The sequence below is a fragment of the Centroberyx affinis genome, unplaced genomic scaffold, assembly GCF_046629955.1.
Source record: "Centroberyx affinis isolate AG114_WGS23_722 - 3 ecotype Tasmania unplaced genomic scaffold, CSIRO-AGI_Caff_v1 ptg003793l_1, whole genome shotgun sequence".
In the NCBI taxonomy this organism is placed as follows: Eukaryota; Metazoa; Chordata; class Actinopteri; order Beryciformes; family Berycidae; genus Centroberyx; species Centroberyx affinis.
Window position 1 is genome coordinate 87,377 of NW_027281660.1, and position 20,571 is coordinate 107,947.

The window sequence follows — 20,571 nt, forward strand, 5'->3', positions numbered from 1 at the left end:
AGCCACAGCGACAACAACAATGGGGGAAAGTAGTAACAAAAGAAAGAACAGCAAAGCAGACGTGGCAGACAAGACCCGCTCGAAAACGCAAGGTGATTATCAAATCCAAGAACGCCAAATCGATACTGGTGTCCTTGTGGAGAACGTTCTTCCCAAGTTGTCTTGGAGAGAATGAATTAAAACACGCAGCTGTTCCATTATCCTAGCTATTTCAACAGGTTCTCCAAAAAAAGACTACTATACTATAGACTGCTGTGCTGTTTGGGCGTAACTGGACGTTCCTGGAAAGAACCATGAAATGATGTTCTAATTATAGGGAAAATAGAGAAAGAGTTCAATAGTAGTTGGTAAGTATACTCCAATTTCTTCTGTTGTTTCCAAGACAGAACCATGAAATTATGTAGTAGTTCATATATAGACAAGCACAGATCCTGTACAGACCCACGGCACGTGTTCAATTCTATGCACTGAAGCACTGCGACACAGTTAAATTACCTAATTCCAATAACGTTACTTAAATACCAAAAGGTAACGTTAAAGGCACCTACCGTTCAAGTTTGTAGGGCAGCGAAGACAAGTTACTGTCTGCAAATCCCCGTTACTGACTGTGGAATGTTAAGTTTCACACTGGGAGACGTTGGATTGAGTTCAATGCTACTGGTCTGCTGTCTGTACATCTCCAAATTACAGACATGACGTGATGCGCACATCAGATGCATTAGAGATTGATTTAGATCAATTTCTATAGAGTGAGCAACTTTTGATTTTGTGCCCCTGTATGGAAAACACTGCATCGCACAGTCAAAAACGCCCTCTAGAGGCCATCTGACGAAGCGCATCATCTAAGCAATACATGACTGACTGACTGACTGACTGCCTGACCTGAATTTGTCTCGTGATGCCCTCAGCTACACTGTGGGAAAAATTTGAAATTAAGTAAGATTGATTTAGAATTCAACAAATAACTATAATTATATAATTATATGAATAATGACTTGGGTTACCAAATAGACCTCTGCCTTCTATTATTCCAATAAATAGTTTATAGTTTTTCAGTTCTTTCGTGGAATTTCTTGTAGAAATGTACAGTATTTATCAACTCTTATCAATTTACATTTTCTATATAACTGCTACATCATTTCATGGTTCTTTCCAGGAAACTTCCTAAGAAACAGTTCCTTTCTAGGAAATTATTAGGAAGTGAAGAAAGTGTTATCCAAATTTGTGCGTAAAACGTTAGCGGAGGGAAATTTACACACGTTCGGGTATTCATCAAACTTTTAGTAGCTCAGATTTGTTCTTCCATCTGAACGAAGTGTACACCTGACTCAGAGCATGTGTAAAGTGTTCGTATTAGAAATGTACACACAAATATATGAACGTATTGATAAATGGGACCCAATGAATCTAGGGCCTTCGTATTTGTTCTTGTCAGGCAACTCACTACCTGATGCGCGACCTCGGTTGGCAGGTAAACTTCTGGGGACCTTTATCCGTCCCCTATCCTCACGTTCTTTTATTCTGGAATTGCACCGTTGGATATTACATCAAATGCGTCACGGAGGGCACAAGAACGCGTATTGAGAAAGACCGACGGTGAACGTCAGTGTTGCTTTTTTTATTGCAGATTGCCTGTGATCACTGTTCACTTCTTCATCGCCTGTGGAAACTTTACGGATGCCGGTTACCTCAAGATGAGTGACAAGTGTTGGGGCGGGAGCTTCAACTGGGGGGGAGGAGGGTGGGACAATGCAAGCAAAGAAAGTAGAATACCTTCAATAGTAGTGCAATGCTGTGCAACCAGTGTTTTTTTTTTTCCTTTTTTTGGTAAACAAGTACACCATGCCTTGAGTAGTGCAACAGCGTCAAATTTAAGGCCATTGAAGGTACATGAACGTAGATAGTAATAACCAGTGCTGGGTTCACTACTCAAAAAAAGTAATGTATTACTCATTACTCGTTACTCATTTCAAAAATAGTATTATTTACTTATTACTCACTGGAAGTAGTAATTTGTTACACTACTCGATATATTGCTTTTGCATTACACCCCCAAAATTGGCAATTACATCCTCAATACCTTGCAATGCCTTCAAAAATTGACTTCAATTGTCTCGCCTGTGAATGATCAGGAAACCAAACAGCGTTGATGTCGAATGTTCTTGTCATCCTTTAGCTTGATAAAAGTAGTGGGAATACTTCCACACAGAGAAAGTCAACAGGGCGTGGGGGTGTGACTTAGTTTTTGAACAATTAACTTCAATTTGATGTTTAGCGTGGGAAACTACAAAAGATGACTACTTGTCACTGGAAGAGTTATAAAATTACTGCAACGTGTTAGCGAGTAATGCCTTACCACCCAGCACTGCTAATAACTCATGGATTCTTTACTTATACATGGCCTGATTGTCCTCCCTGCTGACACCTGGTCCAACATTAACACAGTGCTAATGTATGTCAGTCACAGTAGCACTCTGCTAAATTTCACACAGATTCTTAACATTACTTGAGAGCTTTAGTCAACTGATTGACCAGATATGTCTGCTGTAAATCTTGCCACACAACTTAATGTTGCCCTGGAAATGTACCAAATGGGAGAAAGTACTAAAAGTCCTAAAAGGGAGAAAATATATAGCAATGCAAGCAGTAAATATTCAGTGAAGACAAAGTTGTTAGTAACACGTCTTGGCTTTTCTCTATGGAATACCAATGTTGGCTCCATGATATCAGCATATAAGTCTATTCATGAAGCACTGGGGAAAAAAAGAAAAAGATTTTAACAGTTTCTGAAAAATTGCCAATGTCTTAAAGAAGAAAATACGTCATTTTCAGTCCATCTTAGCTTGACAGGGTAGAGCTGTGTGTGTGTGGGCAGGAAGGAAGGTAACAGTGGTGAATGAATGAACAGATAGAAAGAATGACTTAGAGGTAGAGGGGTGAAACAGCACTTGAATAAAGCAGTCTGTAGATGGCGAAGGGCACCTGGTAGGATTAGATGTTCAGGAATCGAGCCATTTTTTTGTTTTTGTCTTTGCCTTTTTAAATGAAGGCCAGCCACAGTATGGTCAGGGCCATCACCAGCAGGCCCGATAGAAAGAAGGAGATCCGGGATTGCTGGAGCCTGGCTGGGTTTAGCTCACAGGCGTTCGCCGTGCTCCTGCCCTCCTCCGGCACGTCGATAGACACCCTTAGAGTGTGACCACGGGCTTGTTCTTCCTCCTCCTCGTCCTCCTCATCATCATCATCCTCAACCTCACTGTCCTCCTCGTCTTCTTCCAGCAGGTAGTCGTGACTGCGGAGCGGCGGTCCCCCCGGCGCCGGGGACGAACTACGTGCTCTTACCTTGTGTCCGAACAGAGGTCGCCTCCCTCGCTGTGCTCAGCAGCGGCAGACCAAGAGAGACAGATAACAATGAACAGACAAGTGGGGGAATGGCCAACAGACAGGAGGAGATAGGGTGACAGAAGGGAGGGGAAATGGGAGGAATGGGATGTCGGGAGGGATGGGCACAAAGACGGAGGCTCAGGAGTACTGGCAAAGCTCTCCAGGCTGTTATAGTTGGGGGGAGGGGGGGGGGGGGGAGGATCGTGGGTTTGCAGGAAGTATCCTGCAGATTTTAAGAGAAGTTGTCTGTGGTGTGCTCTGACAGTGACTACGTTTACATGCACAGAGAATTCCCTTCTTAAGCCAGTTACTAAGTATCCTGGTTTTGGGTCGACGTATGTAAACATCATGACTGGGTTAGAAAAAACCCATGTAAGCTCATATTCTGATTATTAGAAACCTGGTTAAAGAGCTTTGGTGATTTTGGACCTATATATAATTTGACTCTTACGTGTAGTACTGCAGAGAATACTGACTCCGGAGTCCGCTGTAGGTTGAAATGGCGAGCTCCTGTTGCTTGGCCTCTTGCTGCTAACAATGAGTCCAAATGGGGTTTGTCAAAATATCTCCATAAAAGCACTGTAGGGGAGTTGAGAAAATGTAACAAAATTCCGCCATTACGCACACTTTCACAAATCAGAAAATCACAGAACTATTTTTCTCAGCTGCAGCACAGGCTGCTGTGGAGTGAAAGTGCGTTACTGGCAGCATGATCTGGTTTTGGACTGTCAGGTCAGATTATAAACAGTAGAGTTTGGTAGAAGACTACCCACTGAGTGGAAATGGTGCAGTGTTGCTGCTTTCCAAGCTGTGGATATCAATACATTGGTTGGTTGCCATATCTTTTTCACAGACTGGCTTTTTACCTCCGCCAAGGAGGTTATGTTTTCGGTGCCGTTTGTTTGTTTGTCTGTTTGTTTGTCTGTCAGAAGGATTACGGAAAAACGACTGGCCCAATTTTCATGAAACTTCGTGGAAGGGTGTAGCATGGGCCAAGGAAGAACCCATTACATTTTGGAGCGGATCCAGATCCGACTCACGAACAAGCAATAATAGCACGAACCTTGGCGGAGGTCTGCGCTCTCCAAGTGCCCTTCTAGTTTGGAGATATTTTGACTAAACCCTGTTTGGACTCATTGTTAGCAGCAAGATGCCGAGCAATGGAGCTCGCCGTTTCAACCGACAATATTCTCTGCAGGTCTAAGTACTACAGATATGTAAGAGACAAATTATACATAGGTCCAAAATCGCCAAACTGATCCTTTAAGATGCCTGTCTTAATCCCATATTAAACAGGATACATCTGGTTCATGCTTTCTGTGTGGCTAGACACATGTGAAAGCAGAGGTGCTGTTGGTGTTCCTCTTTGTTCAGCCAATCCTGGATGGAGGCGCGTTTACGTAACTACGGCGCTGTCTGCATTATTTCAAATTGCAGGTGGTGAGTGACCTCATCTCGACCTTGCACTCAGCTGCGTCCATTTCTGCATTAAAGCATGAACCAGCAATTACTGTGGCACGGAAACATTGTTCGCTTTTCACTTTGAGAGTCGCCCGGCATTATGGCCGCATTATCCCCTGTATTACAAGTGAGCAGCAATTGCTTAGTCAAAGAGGCAGGTGGAAAATTCAGTTAACTGCTTTATTAATGGCAACAACAATGGGAGACTCTATCACAGGGTATCAAAGGTTCATGTAAACATTTTAACCTGAATACGACCAATAGCTGGGTTACTCTGGCATGGAAACGTAGCCGGCGATGGGTGCTATAGTGTGTAGAAAACTCCAGGGTGACAGGTGGGGGCAGTGAGGTGGTCTAAGCAGGCCACACCTCCGACAGAGCAGCAGCAGCAGCAGCAGAGGAAGAGGAGGAGGAGGAGGAGGAGAGCGCTGAGTTTTATGGGCCTCTGCTCCAATGGCGGGGATTGGAAAGGCATTCTCTGGCAGCTAAAACGCTAGCTAGTGCAAACCATTTTGGCAGTGCAAAGTCTTCGAAATGCCAGTAGGAAGAAGAAAAACCATAGAAACTGTTGGCGAGACCACAATATGCCATCCTCTCTGCTTTATGCTGTACCACTAGTCTGTCAATCACCTTTTCATCTCAAATGACAATACTCCTGGAAGAGCGTGCCATGCACAAGTTTTTCAAGTCTATTCAAGGTAATTCTGCACTGGGATTTAATATTGCACATCGTGTGTTGGGATGTAGTACTGCATACAGTGTCAGATTTGTCAAAGTGTTTAGCCTGCAATACTGTAACAAGTCAGAGAAGACTTGGCAATTTTGCTGAAGTTATCTTTTAAACTGGTGTATGATGATGCAATGAGGAGAAGACTATTTCTATTTTTTCATCAAATGTTTCATCATAATTAGAGACCAACAATAATATTAAATTACCAAAATTTGTGCTCTAGGCTTACAGTAAAAATGTGCCTGAATTCGATGGACTGGTTCTGGAGTCTTAAAAATGGAAGATGGGATTGTTGTGCAGGACCTTTTGTGTGGACAGGGCCCGGACCTCAAGTCTGGGATAGAAACTGCGTTTTAAATCCATGGGCAGAGGAGGCGGGGGCCGGAGGGAAACGCTGGCCGGCCGGAGGACCGAGATCCTCTCTGACCTTCGAGATCCGTCTCCAAGTGCGGAGGAGGGAAGGACGGAGGAGGCGGCGGAGAAGGAGATGGAGTCGACAGAGATTTGATGGGGGAGCGGGGCAGGACTTTTAAAGGGGGAAGGGAGCGGAGATGAGGACAAAGGGGACACGGGGAGGGAGAGAGGAATAGAGGAAGGAAGACAGAAAAAACAGTGAGGGGTAGATACAGGGAGGAGATAAGTGGGTAAGACAATGGCGTGAAGAGGAGGAGTGGGGGGTCAGTCTTTCGGCTAGTGATCGTTTGCTCTTCTGGTTGTTTTCCTGTTTTTTTTTTGTTTTTTTTGCACATTAGTCTCTCACCGATCAATTCAGACATGGTTATTGCAAGAGTCATGCGAACACATTGTCGGGATAAACCCAGCCATGCGATTGTTTTTGCCAGACCAAAGCTTGCGGCAGCCATTCACTGAGCGGAGGCAGTGGTGGGGGGAGGAGGGGGGAGGGTTTAGGTTAAAGGGGGGGAGGGGCTTGGGATGGGGAGGGGGGCGCCTAGAAGTTTTGCGGCCGAGCACAATCCAGGTGAGGTTGGAGAGCTGCCTCTCTTGCCAATAGGCCATGGCCATAGCCTCCAGTTGCCATTCACCTAATAGTCCGTTCTTTATAATGGTTCATAAAGAAACGCCGAATAGTGTTTCCCTTAACTGCAGCCTGTGCCAGAAAGCACCAAATTAGAGTACGTTTACCTCAGACACGCCACGGACTACTCTGTACGCAGGTACAACTGTGGACATCCTCACCTGCACACACACACACACACACACACACACACACACACACACATATGCCATCTACACATTAGCAAATACATCTCATATTTTCATTAAAATCAGGTGAAAGGAAAATAGTCTGTTTACCACCACGGGATCTGATTTCACTCTACTGGAGCAACAGGGGTGTCAGTTGAAATTCTCCAGTGACTGCCATTACACTCATGCTAAAAACAATACAATGACATGGAAAAAAGCCAACAGCACCACCAAGTGGAAGATACATACGTGTGCAATTCAAATTAAGAAAGTGATAAATCTCAGAAGAGCTCTTTCACATTTTCCATGCACAATGGCTGTGTATGCGTGTTCAGTTCTTGCAAATTGTCATCTGCCTATCTGTACATATTATCTACATGTGTAAAGTGTAGTGATTTTATCTGTATAGTTCAACATGTCATGCTGTGTACAATCTTATGGACTCCTTTAGACCTGTTAATGTGATTAACAGCAGATTTTTCAATCCTGTATATATCTTTCACATAGTGTCTTTGTCATACTCCCATACACTTCTAATTGTTATATAGTATATTGCATATATATGGAGATTTTCTTTTTTTTTTTTTTTTTTACAACTCCTCACCTATTCCATAATACACAAATCTCACATTGTCTTTCTGTCTCTGAGTTCTGCTGCTACTGATACTACTGCTATTTTGCACATCCTGTTAATTCTGCAATCCCAACTTTTTTGCATATTTTCATTCATACATTTCTACTTGATATGCTTACTTAAAATGCTTCTGGTTTGTTAATGTTGTTTGTCTAAAGGGCTGAACATTCTGGTTTCCACTACAGTTGGTGACCCACTTGTGATACTCCCTGATATTCCCTGAATATATCAAATTCCCAGATTTTCCCTGACTGGAATACACCTCTCTAAATTCCATAATATTCCAGAAATTCCATGACCAGTGGCAACAGGTACACCTGACATAACATGCCCTGTGGCGGCCATATTGGAGATCCACAGGGAACAGTGGCTGTGAAGAGCTGATTGCAGATAGTATCTGGTCAGCTAACCATCACCGTATTGTTGTTAACACATCTGATTAGCACACTAGCTTACGTATTTAGTAGAGGCTAGCGTTAGCAGTAGCTAGTCATTGCATGTTAACATTAAAATGAGTTACTTTGCTAAATGAGCCTGCTGGCTAGTTAGCTAGCTAACAGTTTGTTCAGGTTAACTGAGCTGACTCTCAAGCTACAACTCAGAGAGTTTTAAAGACAAGACAGTTTACTGTGTCACAGTAACCTACATTTAGAAACAAATCCACCTTATCAGACTATTCACGTTTTCTCAGGAACATTGATGAATGGACCTGCAGCCACCCTACAACAATATTTTTCAGGTATCTAGCCTGGTTGTGATATATTCAGACATTATTTGCATACAGCCATTTTTCCAATGGACCTCCATGATGGAGCCAGACCTGATTGATTAGAGATTTGTAAAGCCTCTATACTGGACATTCTATGATCTGAGACAGTGGATGAACTTGTGTCACCTCAAGTAGAATTAAGTAGTATAGATCAGCAATACTGATGCCAAAGCAGCCGGTGCCATGCCATTGTTCCGACGGCCTATTATTCCGAAACCCCAATAGTCCGAAAACTCCTTGCCTGGCTCCATCCACAACCATGGCTTCTGACAGCCTTGATCGTAAGCTTGCTCTAACCCTAACCTCAGTGAGCCCACGCCTCAACCCAACCACCTCCGGGATAACGGGCTGTCGGACAGATGGGCTTTCGATCCAATGGGTGGACATTTTTCGGACTATTGGGGTTTCGGAATAATGGGCCGTCGGAACAATGGGCAGTCCCCAAGCAGCCTGTATTTCCCTCCCAGGTTGCTGTACTCACCGCTGGCTGCAGCTGGCCGTTGATGCTGGCGGTGCGGAAAGGCGAGTTGGTGGACAGACGCTTGTCCCATTCACTGGGCCGAGGCTCTGGTACCGACTCCATGAAACTCCTCTTCAGCTCGCTGATGCTAGTGTGGTGGCGCATGATCTCAGTCTGGGTCTTATCCACGTCCTGCGAGGAGACGATAACAGAAAGACCGAATGGGAAGACGGGAAGGGAGAGGATGACAGCGATAGGAGAGAAAACGGGATGAAGGGAAACGAGGGAGTGTGATGTATAAAGGAAGAAGGAAGGAGGACGAATAGGACAGTAAAGAGAATAAGAATTTACGTGAGGAAAGCGGGGGAACAGACAGGAGACAGCGAGGGCAGAATCACCCAGAGTAGAGAAAGGGGGGGGCAACAAAAATATGGAATTGTTATAGTATGTTGGCAAATATTATCCTTCATTATGCCACATGGTTTCATGTTATTTCAAAAGGATGCTGTCGGATCAAGCCTGCCCTTCTCCACTGACATTCTGAGGTCATGGCATGAAATATTCTCCTGACAAAACAGACTCAATCCTCCACATCGCATCGGGAGAGTTTGCTCCCTGACACGAGGAGACATCAGCTGTCTGCGCTTCTCCGTATTCCAGCCTAGGCAGCAGCCGCTGTGATTCGGAGTAATTGGCCATTTACAGAATCCTCCTCATGTGGGTCACGCTCAGAGAATTAAAGCAGCAGACGCACTGAAAAGTCTCCCGGTTCATGATTATTCATAAGGCGCGTCAGTTCACCGGCTCGCCCATTATGGGTTTTGTCAAATGCCGGGAACAGGACAAGATGTGCAGTACAACTACAAGGAGAAGTTGAGGTGCCTTGCTTATCCGAAGAACATCCATGAGGTGAAATGGTCCCATGGTACCTCAACCCTGAATTTATTCTTGTTGTGTTCATCTTAGCAGCTCAGCAGCTTGACCACACTTAAATCGTTACAATGAATTTAAGCAACAAGGCAATGGAATCCCCAATCTCCTAAAAGCAGGTAAAGGTATGTAAAAGATTTTTTAAAAAAACTGGCCAAATAGTGGGTAAACTGTTGGGTAACCAAATGACCATTTCATTAGGTGGTAACCTGGATGAGTTTTCATAGGAAAGCCTTGAACCAACACACACACACCTCACCGCCTGTCATCAAAAGGTCCCCAAGCAATCAGTCTATTGCCGCGTTCACATCATATTGGATTTACCGTAAATACGAGCTACCAACTGGGAAAACCCGTTCACGTCAGCCTCCTAGTGGTAAGACGTGGGAATATCTTGTACGCTACAATATCTCCCACTTGCTAGGGTAATAAAACGCAAAATTATCAAGTCTCAAGTCTAAATGTAGAAAACCAAATCAAGTCCATGTCAAGTCCATGTCATTAATGTCAAGTCTTAAGTCTAAATGTAGAACAGTAAGTCAAGTCAGAACAAATCAAGAGTCCAGTATCAATTTAATACCTTAAAGAAAACTTAATATGTAGGCCTTTTCAATGCAATATCAGATATTGAAAAAAAAGGATAAAAACAATCATTCCATACAAATTCAGAAAACAGAATTTAAATTCAGTCGTCTGGTGGAACAAATCTCATCACTTTCCATCTAAGTTCCATCAAGTAAAGTCAAGTCTCAAGTCTTCTCTTCATGCATCAAGTCAAGTCCGCAGAAATTTAAATTGTGACTCAAGTCTGACTCAAGTCCAAGTCATGTGACTTTTTATTATTATTATTACTTTTTATAATTATGCGAGTTTTCCAACAAATTAAACACATCATGGCGCCAAAGTGACAAGCTATCATCCCTTTTTTCCGATATGACGTGAACGCAGCATAAAGCCAACGAGCCGTGATGAAGCACAGAATGTGAAAAGAGCACATCGAAGACGACAGGGCAACAGAGATGAAGAGTTAAACACGGAACCAGCACTATGAGTGAGAGTGAGACGGATACAGTCAGTGAATGAAATGCCTGGGAACTGGAGGTCTTCAGTAACCATGAGGACGGCAGAAGGTAGGCCAAGACAATGAGAACAGAAACGGCAGTGTTCGTGATCCGTCGGTCACATTACTGAGAAATACATGACTGGGAAGGAAAAATTCATCTGTGTATTTCCTGTTTAATGCATCAGCAGATAACCTGATCCAAAATTGTAAATGACCTTGTATCTAATGGTAGGACTTAGTTCTGGGGGCAGGCCAAAAGTAAGTCATAAGCCGCTTTCCCACCGCATGGTACCGGAACTCGCCTCGACTCGACACAACTCTACTCGCTTTTGGTGCTTTCAGTGTTCTTGATTCTCAGTATGTGGCTGTTAGTCACAGCAAGGAGACGGATTTTATTTCAGAAGAGGCTGAAGGCAGCAAGACAAAAGACTGCTGGAAAAAAACAGGAGAGTTTGGGAAATCCTACATCAAAGCTCAGACGACGAGACGACTCTGGTTGCTCAAAGGCGACGCAAGAGGGTAAGCTAACCTGGTAGCTAACGTAACGCTAACATAGTTAATTAAATTAAAATTAAGTTAAGTTAAATTAAGTTAAAAAATTGCGGCCACTACAGTGGCTTGGCTATTTAAATATGGCGGGTTTGTGCAGTATGTCCCGTGTCTCGCAATGATGACGATTCTCTCTGACCAATCAGTAATCTGCAGTGTTCTCACGTCACCTTTTGGTATCACCTCAGCTCGCTTGGAACCCAGACGGAGGTGCTACCAAAAAAAGTACCAGGTACCAGGTAATATGGTACCTGGTACTTGCCCAATGGAAAACCAAAAAAGGCGAGTACAGTTGTGTCGAGTTGAGCCGGTACCATGCGGTGGAAAAGCGACAATAGACCCTTAATAGTGTGGTCAATAATTTTAAAGAGTAAACCAAACCCGAATCTTTGATGAAGCCTGACATCTAATGGTGAAAAGTAAGAACTGGCCATCTGCTATTGGCTGGTCATTGGTGCCAGGTGATGTCACCTTCTATAGAGTACAACAGGTGGTGACATCACCTGGCACCAAAGACCAGCCAATAGCAGATGGCCAGTTCAGTACCCTACTTTTAGCCATTAGGTGTCAGGATTTGGATCTGGGGTTTAGTTACTCTTTGAATGTGTTTGCTGCAGCTTCAAACACCAAGCTGTTGCACCACAGTGGTATGTTGAGAGAAGGACCACTCCCAATCATATATTTAGTAAAAATGAAAATAAGAAATGACAGAGACAACATTCAAAGAGAAGTGAAGCTACTTGCATTCGAATTAGAGAGGAAAATAGTGCATGCCAAGCCTTTAGGGTTTAGCTGAAAACAAGGCGAGAAATGAAGAAAAATACAGGCGTCAAAGCATAAAAGAAAGTCAACACAACTTCCATGCAGACGGAGAAACATGGCGGCAAACAGTCAAAAAGCAAGAGGACATTTGAAGAGTTTGATACGAACCTCCAACATTAAATTGCTATGTCTGATATAAATAGTTTCACCCTCAAGTTTCTTAGCTCTTTTCTGTGGAGAATGGGGGAAAAAGGGAACAGCTGGTTGGTCTCGGATGTGGAAATAATGCAAAATTCATTCTCATGTTTTACTTTTACTGTTTGACTTGCAATGGGATCCAGTGAGCATTACTGACCATGGGAGGAGTGGCAATGGAAGAAATCACAACAAATGAAAATAGCTATGGGATTTTTGCAGCAAGGCAGAGCATGGGGTGCAATATCCAGCACTGTCTGTCCGGCTCAGAGAGGGACAGCTGAGGAATCCGGTCCTCTGCATGAGAAGCCAGGCAGGTACAGACTCAGTGCTGTGCATACAGAGGCTGCTGCTGCAGTGCAGTGGACTGTGCAGGAGGATGAGCTTCACTGCTTTGTCTGGGTGTCTGGGTTTTTTTTGTTTTTTTTCACCAACACAGTCCCTCCAGAAATTTTGTACTCGCAAGTTCGCAACTATTAAATGCACAGTCAATGGGTCCCTGCGATTGTTGCAAGAATTTGTAATCTCACAAAATGACCACATTCATTTGCCACGTTAGTTTTTCTGCATGAAATGGCCAAATCAACAGGGCATTTGTAATTTGGGCCAATCATCAATTTTTCACATAAATGGCCCAATCAAAACATATATCGACAAACTATGTCTACCTTGGTCTCCTACTACAACAAATGACTCAGTGGAGCTTTATAGATAAAGGGGCTGGAGTTTTATTAAGGTGCAAGAATTTGAGTCACTTGTTTTCCATTTTACCTGCATTATTATAATTTCTATTTCTCCTGAGCCTTTGGTTTGCATAAGTCAGAAGAACATAAATTGACACTTTTTTAATGAAACTATACAGTTTTATGGTCTTAAAAAATATTCAAATAGTCTGATTTCATCTGGTGTTTACTCTGCTGATGTTGAATTGAGGGTTTATTTGAAAAAAAACTGGAATCCAAGCACAGTATTTTCCTTTGTTGTAACATTAACATTGTAACATTGCAGGTAAATTGGTAACAGGTAAATTGTACCTGTTTATGCATCATAACTGGATTTTTGTCCTTGACCTTGTATTGCATATTAACTGGATACTGTGTTCTCTCGTTTGTAGTGTGTGACAGTTGTATTTGTCTTTGTCTGTTTGTATTGTTTGTTGTAACAATGTTTATGCTGCTCTCTTGGCCAGGTCACTCTTGAAAAAGAGATTTTAATCTCAATGAGACTTTTACCTGGTTAAATAAAGGAGATATATATATATAACATTGGGCCCATATTTGCTGTTCAGTACTATGTATTTAATACTACGTATTTCCAATAGTTTCCATGATATGTAGTATGCCTGTTATCACAGGGAATGATTTTAATGATCTTTCTTAATGGTAGATAGTTGGCTTGTAATTTTAACTTGCATTTGTTTTACCAATTCCCAAAGTTTGACTGCAAAAACACATAAAACGCAAAATCCTGGAGGGACTGACTACATCAGCAGGAACTAGGGCTTTTCCTAACCTAACCATAAATGGAACAAACAGATGTGGGTATATTACTTAAAAAAGAACCACCAATGGTATCCTCCCTCTTGGAACAATTTGTTGGGAAGCAAAGAGTTATTTGTTGTAGAAAGCAGTGAAAAATACCGCCCAAATAAATTATTTGTTCAATGAAGCGAGGTCTCCTTGAGAAAGCTGGTTCCATAGCGCATTCTTGTATAGTCGAGAGGAAATATACAAGCCTTAAGAGAAAGGCGATCAGCCACAAAACAAACACACCGACTAAGCAAACAGATTGGGGCGCTTGGTGTCTCTTTTTGCAATGGAAAACAACATTGTTTAAAAAGCTTGCGAGGGAAATCAAATATCTAGTGATGTGCGAGCGATGCAAGGATGAGGATGGTGAGTCGGTCCTCATGTGGGAGGTAGGAACACCGACTGAAGAGCCATGCTAACCTTCCTCACTCGCACCATCTCCGCCTTTGTTCTGTCCTGAGGAGAGTGCTGCTCCCCCATAGGAGGAAAGAGAGAATTATGTTCATATTAGGGTCCCTGTGTAATCCAACCCCACAAACAAATCCATCTGTCAAGACACATATGGTAACATACCACGCTATATTACATGTATAGAAGGCTTTCAGGCAACATAACACCTCCTCTGGCAGCCATATGGTGGTCCTCAGCTCTTGGGCAACAATGACCATGAACACATACTGCAATAATATTTTTCAGGCATCTGTTTTTGATAGCCTGATTGTTATATATTTAGACATTATTTGTGTATTGTAGGCTTGGGTGATATCCAAAATGTAATATTGAGATGGTGTCCTGCCAAAATATCGCGATATACAATATTGCCAGGAAGGGTCGTTTTTTTATTGTATTTCTTCTAAATTACATCAAAGCCTCGTCATTTAACTAATTTTAGGTAACGCTTTACAATAAGGGTCACTAAGTTAAGGGTTAGTTAATGCTTAAAAAGCGTTAGTTAATGCTTAATAAGCATTAACTAACCCTTAATTAACAGTTAACTAATGTGTAATTTACTAATGGTGTTCATGTTAACTAAGGTATTAATTTATGCATTATTTAATAGTTTATAAAGATGACTATTAAATAAAGTATACATTAATACCTTAGTTAACATGAACACCATTAGTATATGATTACCAGACACATGGGGTTAGTTAATGCTTATTAAGCATTAACTAACCCTTAACTTAGTGACCCTCATTGTAAAGTTTCCAAACTTGCTGCTGTTTCCAGGAAAATGGGCTGAATGTGTGGACCCAGTTTTGACCCATTTTTGTTTTCTTTTACTATCCTACCACTAGTAGATTATAGGTTCATAAGATTAAAAGTTTGCACAATTGTGATCTAAGCAACACATGGTGCCGCGGCCGGGTGGGGTGGGGCGATATTCATTAAGGCGGAAAATATTGCAATATTTTCAATACATTTTACCAAATATCAGCCCAAGCCTAGAGCAGTGATTCTCAACCTTTTTCATATCAAGGACCCCTAGTTTAGACCACATTGGGGCCATGGACCCCCATTGGATGAGATTTTGTCTCTCGGACCCAAATCTGAGAACATTTTTATTGTCAAATATGATTTTGTCCAGAATTTCCTGACTATCTGGATTGTAGGTAGAGAGATAACAGAAACTATGATCAAAACAGTTATTCTTCTGCATTCTCTAATTGTGTTCACTTCTTGTAAATGAAATAATGGTGAAGTTTAACAATTCATCAATTTGCTGGGGACCCCGTGGAACCCCCTCAAGGACCCCTGGTGGTCCCCGGACCCCACGTTGAGAACCACTGGCCGAGTACAGCCAATTCTCAGACCTCCATGATGACGCCAGACGTGGTTGATAAGTTTGTGCAGCAACTGCAAAGCCTCTATAGTACAGTTTTGTCCAGGGGTTCTCAAACATTTTCATGTTACAAACCTCTAAACGCACACACACACATTAGGCCATAGGCTCCCATATAATCAGATATAGCCGGACCCCCATATGGGAAGATTTGTTGATTTTTTTGAATACGAGCACATTTATGCACATCATGCATAAATTCTTTCATTTTCATATGTATTTCTTCATATTCTCATATTACTCTCATTTGTAATATAAATTGCTATATATAAAATATATAAAAGATATATATTGCTATTCTTTATAATTTTCCCACTTATTTCATACTGCACATATTTCATATTGTTTTTTGGGGGGGGGTCCCAGTAAGTTCTACTGATACTGCTGCTGCTATTTTGCACACCCTCTTAATACCATAGATTTCTACTTTACATGTTTCCGTGTTGAAATTGTTGGTTGAGTACATTTATATAACCCCCATTAACTCTATTCTTATTTATAGTCTGTATCCTATTACTCTTCGCAATAACCCAATTTTCCCATAGGAATTATTACAGTTTCATATTTTCTGTTTACACTGTACGTGGAGAGATAGCACTGATGAAACCTATGATCACAATAGTCATACTTATGCATTCTCTTATTGGGATAATTTCTGGTGAATTAACCTATTCCTCATTTTGATTGGGGACCCTGTGGAACCTCCTCAAGGGCCTCTGGAACCCGCTCAAGGACCCCAGTTTGAGAACCACTGGTTTAGTCCATGCACCTTAAGATCATGCGTCAGACCACATGCCAAGAAAACAAACCTGGCTCCTTCTCTCCCTCTCCCCATTGGCGGTGGTCACAGCGGGGGAATGCCTCCGCTCTCTCCTGGCCACTGTCTGGTAGCACAGACACAGCTCAGACACCGGGATCAATCCCCAACACAACCATGACTAAAACTTTCCTCAACATCATTCACTTTCCATATAGACTTGATAGGAATGCACCACGTTTTTGGTAGATTGTCCTGTTAAAGTGATGCATTACTGTAACTGATACTGTAAAGTGATGAGAAAAATAAACAACAAAATCATCCATGTGTCCCCTGTAGATTGTTGGCTCTGGTGCTTCATCCACCTGAGCATACACTATGTTGAGTGACAGTAGGCTCCATGCTAACGCTTTAGCGTACACTATGTTGAATGATAGTTGGTTCCATGCTACCACTTTAGCGTACACTATGTTGAACGATAGTTGGTTCCATGCTAACACTTTAGCGTACACTATGTTGAACGATAGTTGGTTCCATGCTAACACTTTAGCGTACACTATGTTGAGCGACAGTAGGCTTAATGCTAACACTTTAGCGACAATAGTTGGTTCCATGCTAACACTTTAGCATACACTATGTTGAACGATAGTTGGTTCCATGCTAACACTTTAGCGTACACTATGTTGAACGAAAGTTGGTTCCATGCTAATACTTAGCATACACTATGTTGAGTGATAGTAGGCTCTCATTAGCTAACAGCTAAGTTAACCAACGGGACAATCTCCCAAAAACTCACTGTATTCCTTCAACAAATGGCCTCCACATTCATCTGTGATGCTGGGTGTCCTGTAATCTCCTTTTTTTGTGATAATGAGTGAAAAGATAGTGTTTTCAGTTGGAATATACAGTTCAATATACAGAATATAGACGGTGAGAAAATCATGTTGTCATAAAAAACACTGTGAGGTTAAGATCCAGTTTGTATCTCCAACACGTCCCCCAGTGTGTGGTGGTGTGAAGGTGTATGTCCACTACCTTGATTTCTGGAGTAGAGTCTTGTCTGGGGCTCTGGGTTTTGGTGGACTCGGCTGGCCGGCTCTCCACCTTTACCTCTGCCTTCCTGTCCGCCGAGCGGGACGAGCGGCCCTTGGGTGTGGAGCCTTCGTGGCGCTCAGCCCGAGACAGGCCGGAGGGCAGAGGCGATGGGGCGGCCTCCCCCGGGGACACCGGCGACATGATGGGGGCGCTGACCGGACGGGTGGTTTTGTCGGGAGTGGATGCCATGGCTAGAGTGGACAGGGGATGAGAGAAAAAGGCCAAAATTAAAACGTGAGTTGGTTACATTGTGTTTCCAGCACCCTGGAGTGTTCAACCTACAGTGTTGTGCGTAGAGCAATTTGGATTGAGACGTGCAAATAATCTAATTTCGATGCAGAACTTGTGAAACTGTGATGGGAAAGCTGCCTCATTTGTGATTACCACAGCAGAATAAAATGGAGCTAATATTGCGATTCATTTTTCTGCCCCACGATACGTATTGTCACATTTTTACTGCTACGAGACACATTTAAAAATTTTGAAAATATAGGTAAAATGTAGGACTACGGAATCCCTCTAGCTACAGGTTACCACAAAAAAAACCCACAAATTTCACAAGGGAGAGGGGGCAGTCTGGACAATGGACTTCATTCCTTATGGAGGACTAATTCAACAGCACACAGCATTGGTTCCATAAACACACAACTATGTCACGTCTGTCCCGACAGGAGAGGTCACATGATCTCCGTCTTCGGGCTGGAGCTGCCCCCCAGCAAACAATTACTCTCACACACGCACACACACACAGATTCCTTTCTTGTGTCAGCTCCTTCTGCACCCTGCAGCTCAGTGCATAATAAAGTAGGTATTAACTGTAGGTATTGAAGGTGTCAGAGGCTCTGAGGGGAAAACCCAACTAATCAAACCCATCAATCCTTGTCTGACACGTAAGAAAGTGAGGCTACACCACAGAAACAATCCCATGGTATAGGAACACAGTAAGCAGCACAGAATTACTGCTTGACCGAGCCAAAGTGTTGCGTTCTCCCTGCAAATGGATAGATTTATAACTCGAGGTCCTTCGCCTGGACCTCAACTCTCAAGTGGGAGAAGCTACAGCCGAGAATATACAGTGTGACACCGCAACTTCGCCTACAGTATCGGAGAAGTTTTAACTCGGGGAAAAGTTAGATTCATTATTCTCCACAGCAGCATCGAGTTATTTAAAGCCTCTGACAATGCCCATATTGGAAATGCGAAAGCGCAGGAATGTGTGGGACGGGATTGATCGTCTCCCACAGGAAGAAATATTGATTTTTATTTAGCACAAAAGGCAGGCTCCGCCGCCAACGTGGTCGCACCCTCCTCGGCAACTAAAGCAAGGCCAAACACACCAGCTGACATTTCTAGCGAAGAGAACAAAAATAGCATATTGTTAAATCTTACTGCCATCTGTAAAAATGCCAAAGTCCAGTCCAGGGTCAGTAAGCAGAGGCTTCCCCCTTAATTGTTATTCCTTGGCAGTAAGCATACGCTCTACTTACTACCTGGGGGGTGGGGTAAGCGGTCTGGGCCTGTTTCGGTACATCAGAACGAACCAGCAGACGTCCTTCCTGAGGTCATGGGGCTGCAGCTGCTTCATCTTCTGGCCCAAAACTATAGCCTTCTGCTTGGCTTCACGGGGCTTCCGGCTCTATGTGTTGCTGCAGCCAGCGGAGCCTTCTGGGAATCCAAACCTGCCTCCTCTAGGCTTGGGCTGACATACGATATTATCGTATATCGCAATATTTTGTGAGTATTGAATACTAGTCCAAACCCGGGGATGCGCGTGCCATAACTCCGCGCAGACTTGCCAAAAATGCGCATAAACAGCGCAAATTTGGGAAAATGGAAAAATCTGCTTCGTCAGTCCCTGCCTATGCCAATGCTCAATGCCCATGTGCAGTTTCAGATTGATTGGCCAACCCATTGAGGAGCAAAATGGATGCAGACAGACAGACAGAAGAACTTATAAACCTATAATCTACTACTGGTAGGATAGTGAAAAAACAAAAATACTTGAAGTGAAAAATTTGTCTTTTTAATTCAGTTGGGTTCCCTTTTCCACAATACATTCAATGCTTGAATAATAAGATCAAATTTCGAGGCCATTAATAATAATTATTGCCTCGAAATTTGAGGTGATTTGGAAGAAATAAAATAAAATACCCCCCTGAAAACCTGAAGAGGAAAAAAAAACTCTGATAATATTGTATATCGCGAAGAGGAAGAGGATTAGGGCCACGTGAAAAATGTATTTGAGTTCTGAGTTTAATGTCAGAATTCTGAGATTAAAGTCAGAATTCTGAGAAAAAAGTCACAATTCTGAGTTTAATAAAGTTAGAATTCTGAGAATAAACTCAGAATTCTGACTTCTGAGAAAAAGTCAGAATTCTGACTTTTTTCTCAGAATTCTGACTTTAGAATTCTGACTTTAAACTCAGAACTCAAATACATTTTTCACATGTGGCCCTAATCCTCTTCCGTACAATATTTTGGCAGGCAGTATCGTATCGTGATATAAAATTTTGGATATCGCCCAAGCCTAGCCTCCTCTGGTTTGGACCTCCTCTCCCTCAACACACAAGACTTTGGTCCAGTAGCCTCAACTTCCCTGAGGGTCTGCAGCAGTATGGCCCCCACAGGGTCTGAGGCCACCGGCCTGGTTCCCCCCCCCTCATCCCCTCGACATTTCCAGCATCCTCCCCTCACCTGGCTCACTCTCCATCATAGTAACCGTGCGAATGGGAGAGGCGGGAGCTCGTTTTTCGGCAGCTCCGGCTGGCGGGAAGACAGAAGAAGTCTCCGGAGAGTTGAGAATGGCAGGGGGAGGCGGGGAGGGAGGGAGGGAAGTCTCAGGGGAAGAAGATTTATGACTCAGACGAGCTTGAGTACTTTCACTGTACATAAAAAGCCTCGCAGCTTCATTCATCTCTCCACATAAAGCCCCGCTGTCATTCTCCCACCATAATATTTGACTTTTCATTCACTTCTTTCCCGTAAAGGAGACTCTGCCGGTAAGAACGTTGACGTCTCGAGCTGGGGGAGAATTTGAGGTGAGTGGTAGAGTATTTTTGCAGACGCTGAGCATTGCTATAGGTGAGGCTGCAGGTGGGTGGTGTCCTTATGAAATGGGAGGAGAGCTTGGGCAAATTATTCAATCGCGCCTGGAGGTCACGGACACAGCCGCCGTATAAATCGATTTCCTTCCGAGATCCACCA

The 20,571-nt window shown here is 43.0% G+C and overlaps 1 protein-coding gene across 1 annotated transcript in view; it reads right to left on the reverse strand.

Annotated features, from left to right (window-relative positions):
- The window catches only part of epb41a (erythrocyte membrane protein band 4.1a), a 60,518-nt gene that overhangs the window by 11,322 nt on the left and 28,625 nt on the right, over window positions 1–20,571 (reverse strand). The window contains exons 11-16 of the mRNA XM_071541150.1: window positions 17,305–17,558; window positions 16,325–16,399; window positions 14,093–14,140; window positions 12,117–12,179; window positions 11,931–11,978; window positions 8,666–8,836 (exon numbers count right to left, since the gene is read on the reverse strand). Of these exons, the coding sequence (XP_071397251.1) occupies window positions 8,666–8,836; window positions 11,931–11,978; window positions 12,117–12,179; window positions 14,093–14,140; window positions 16,325–16,399; window positions 17,305–17,558 (659 nt within the window). The remainder of the gene's footprint in view (window positions 1–8,665; window positions 8,837–11,930; window positions 11,979–12,116; window positions 12,180–14,092; window positions 14,141–16,324; window positions 16,400–17,304; window positions 17,559–20,571) is intronic.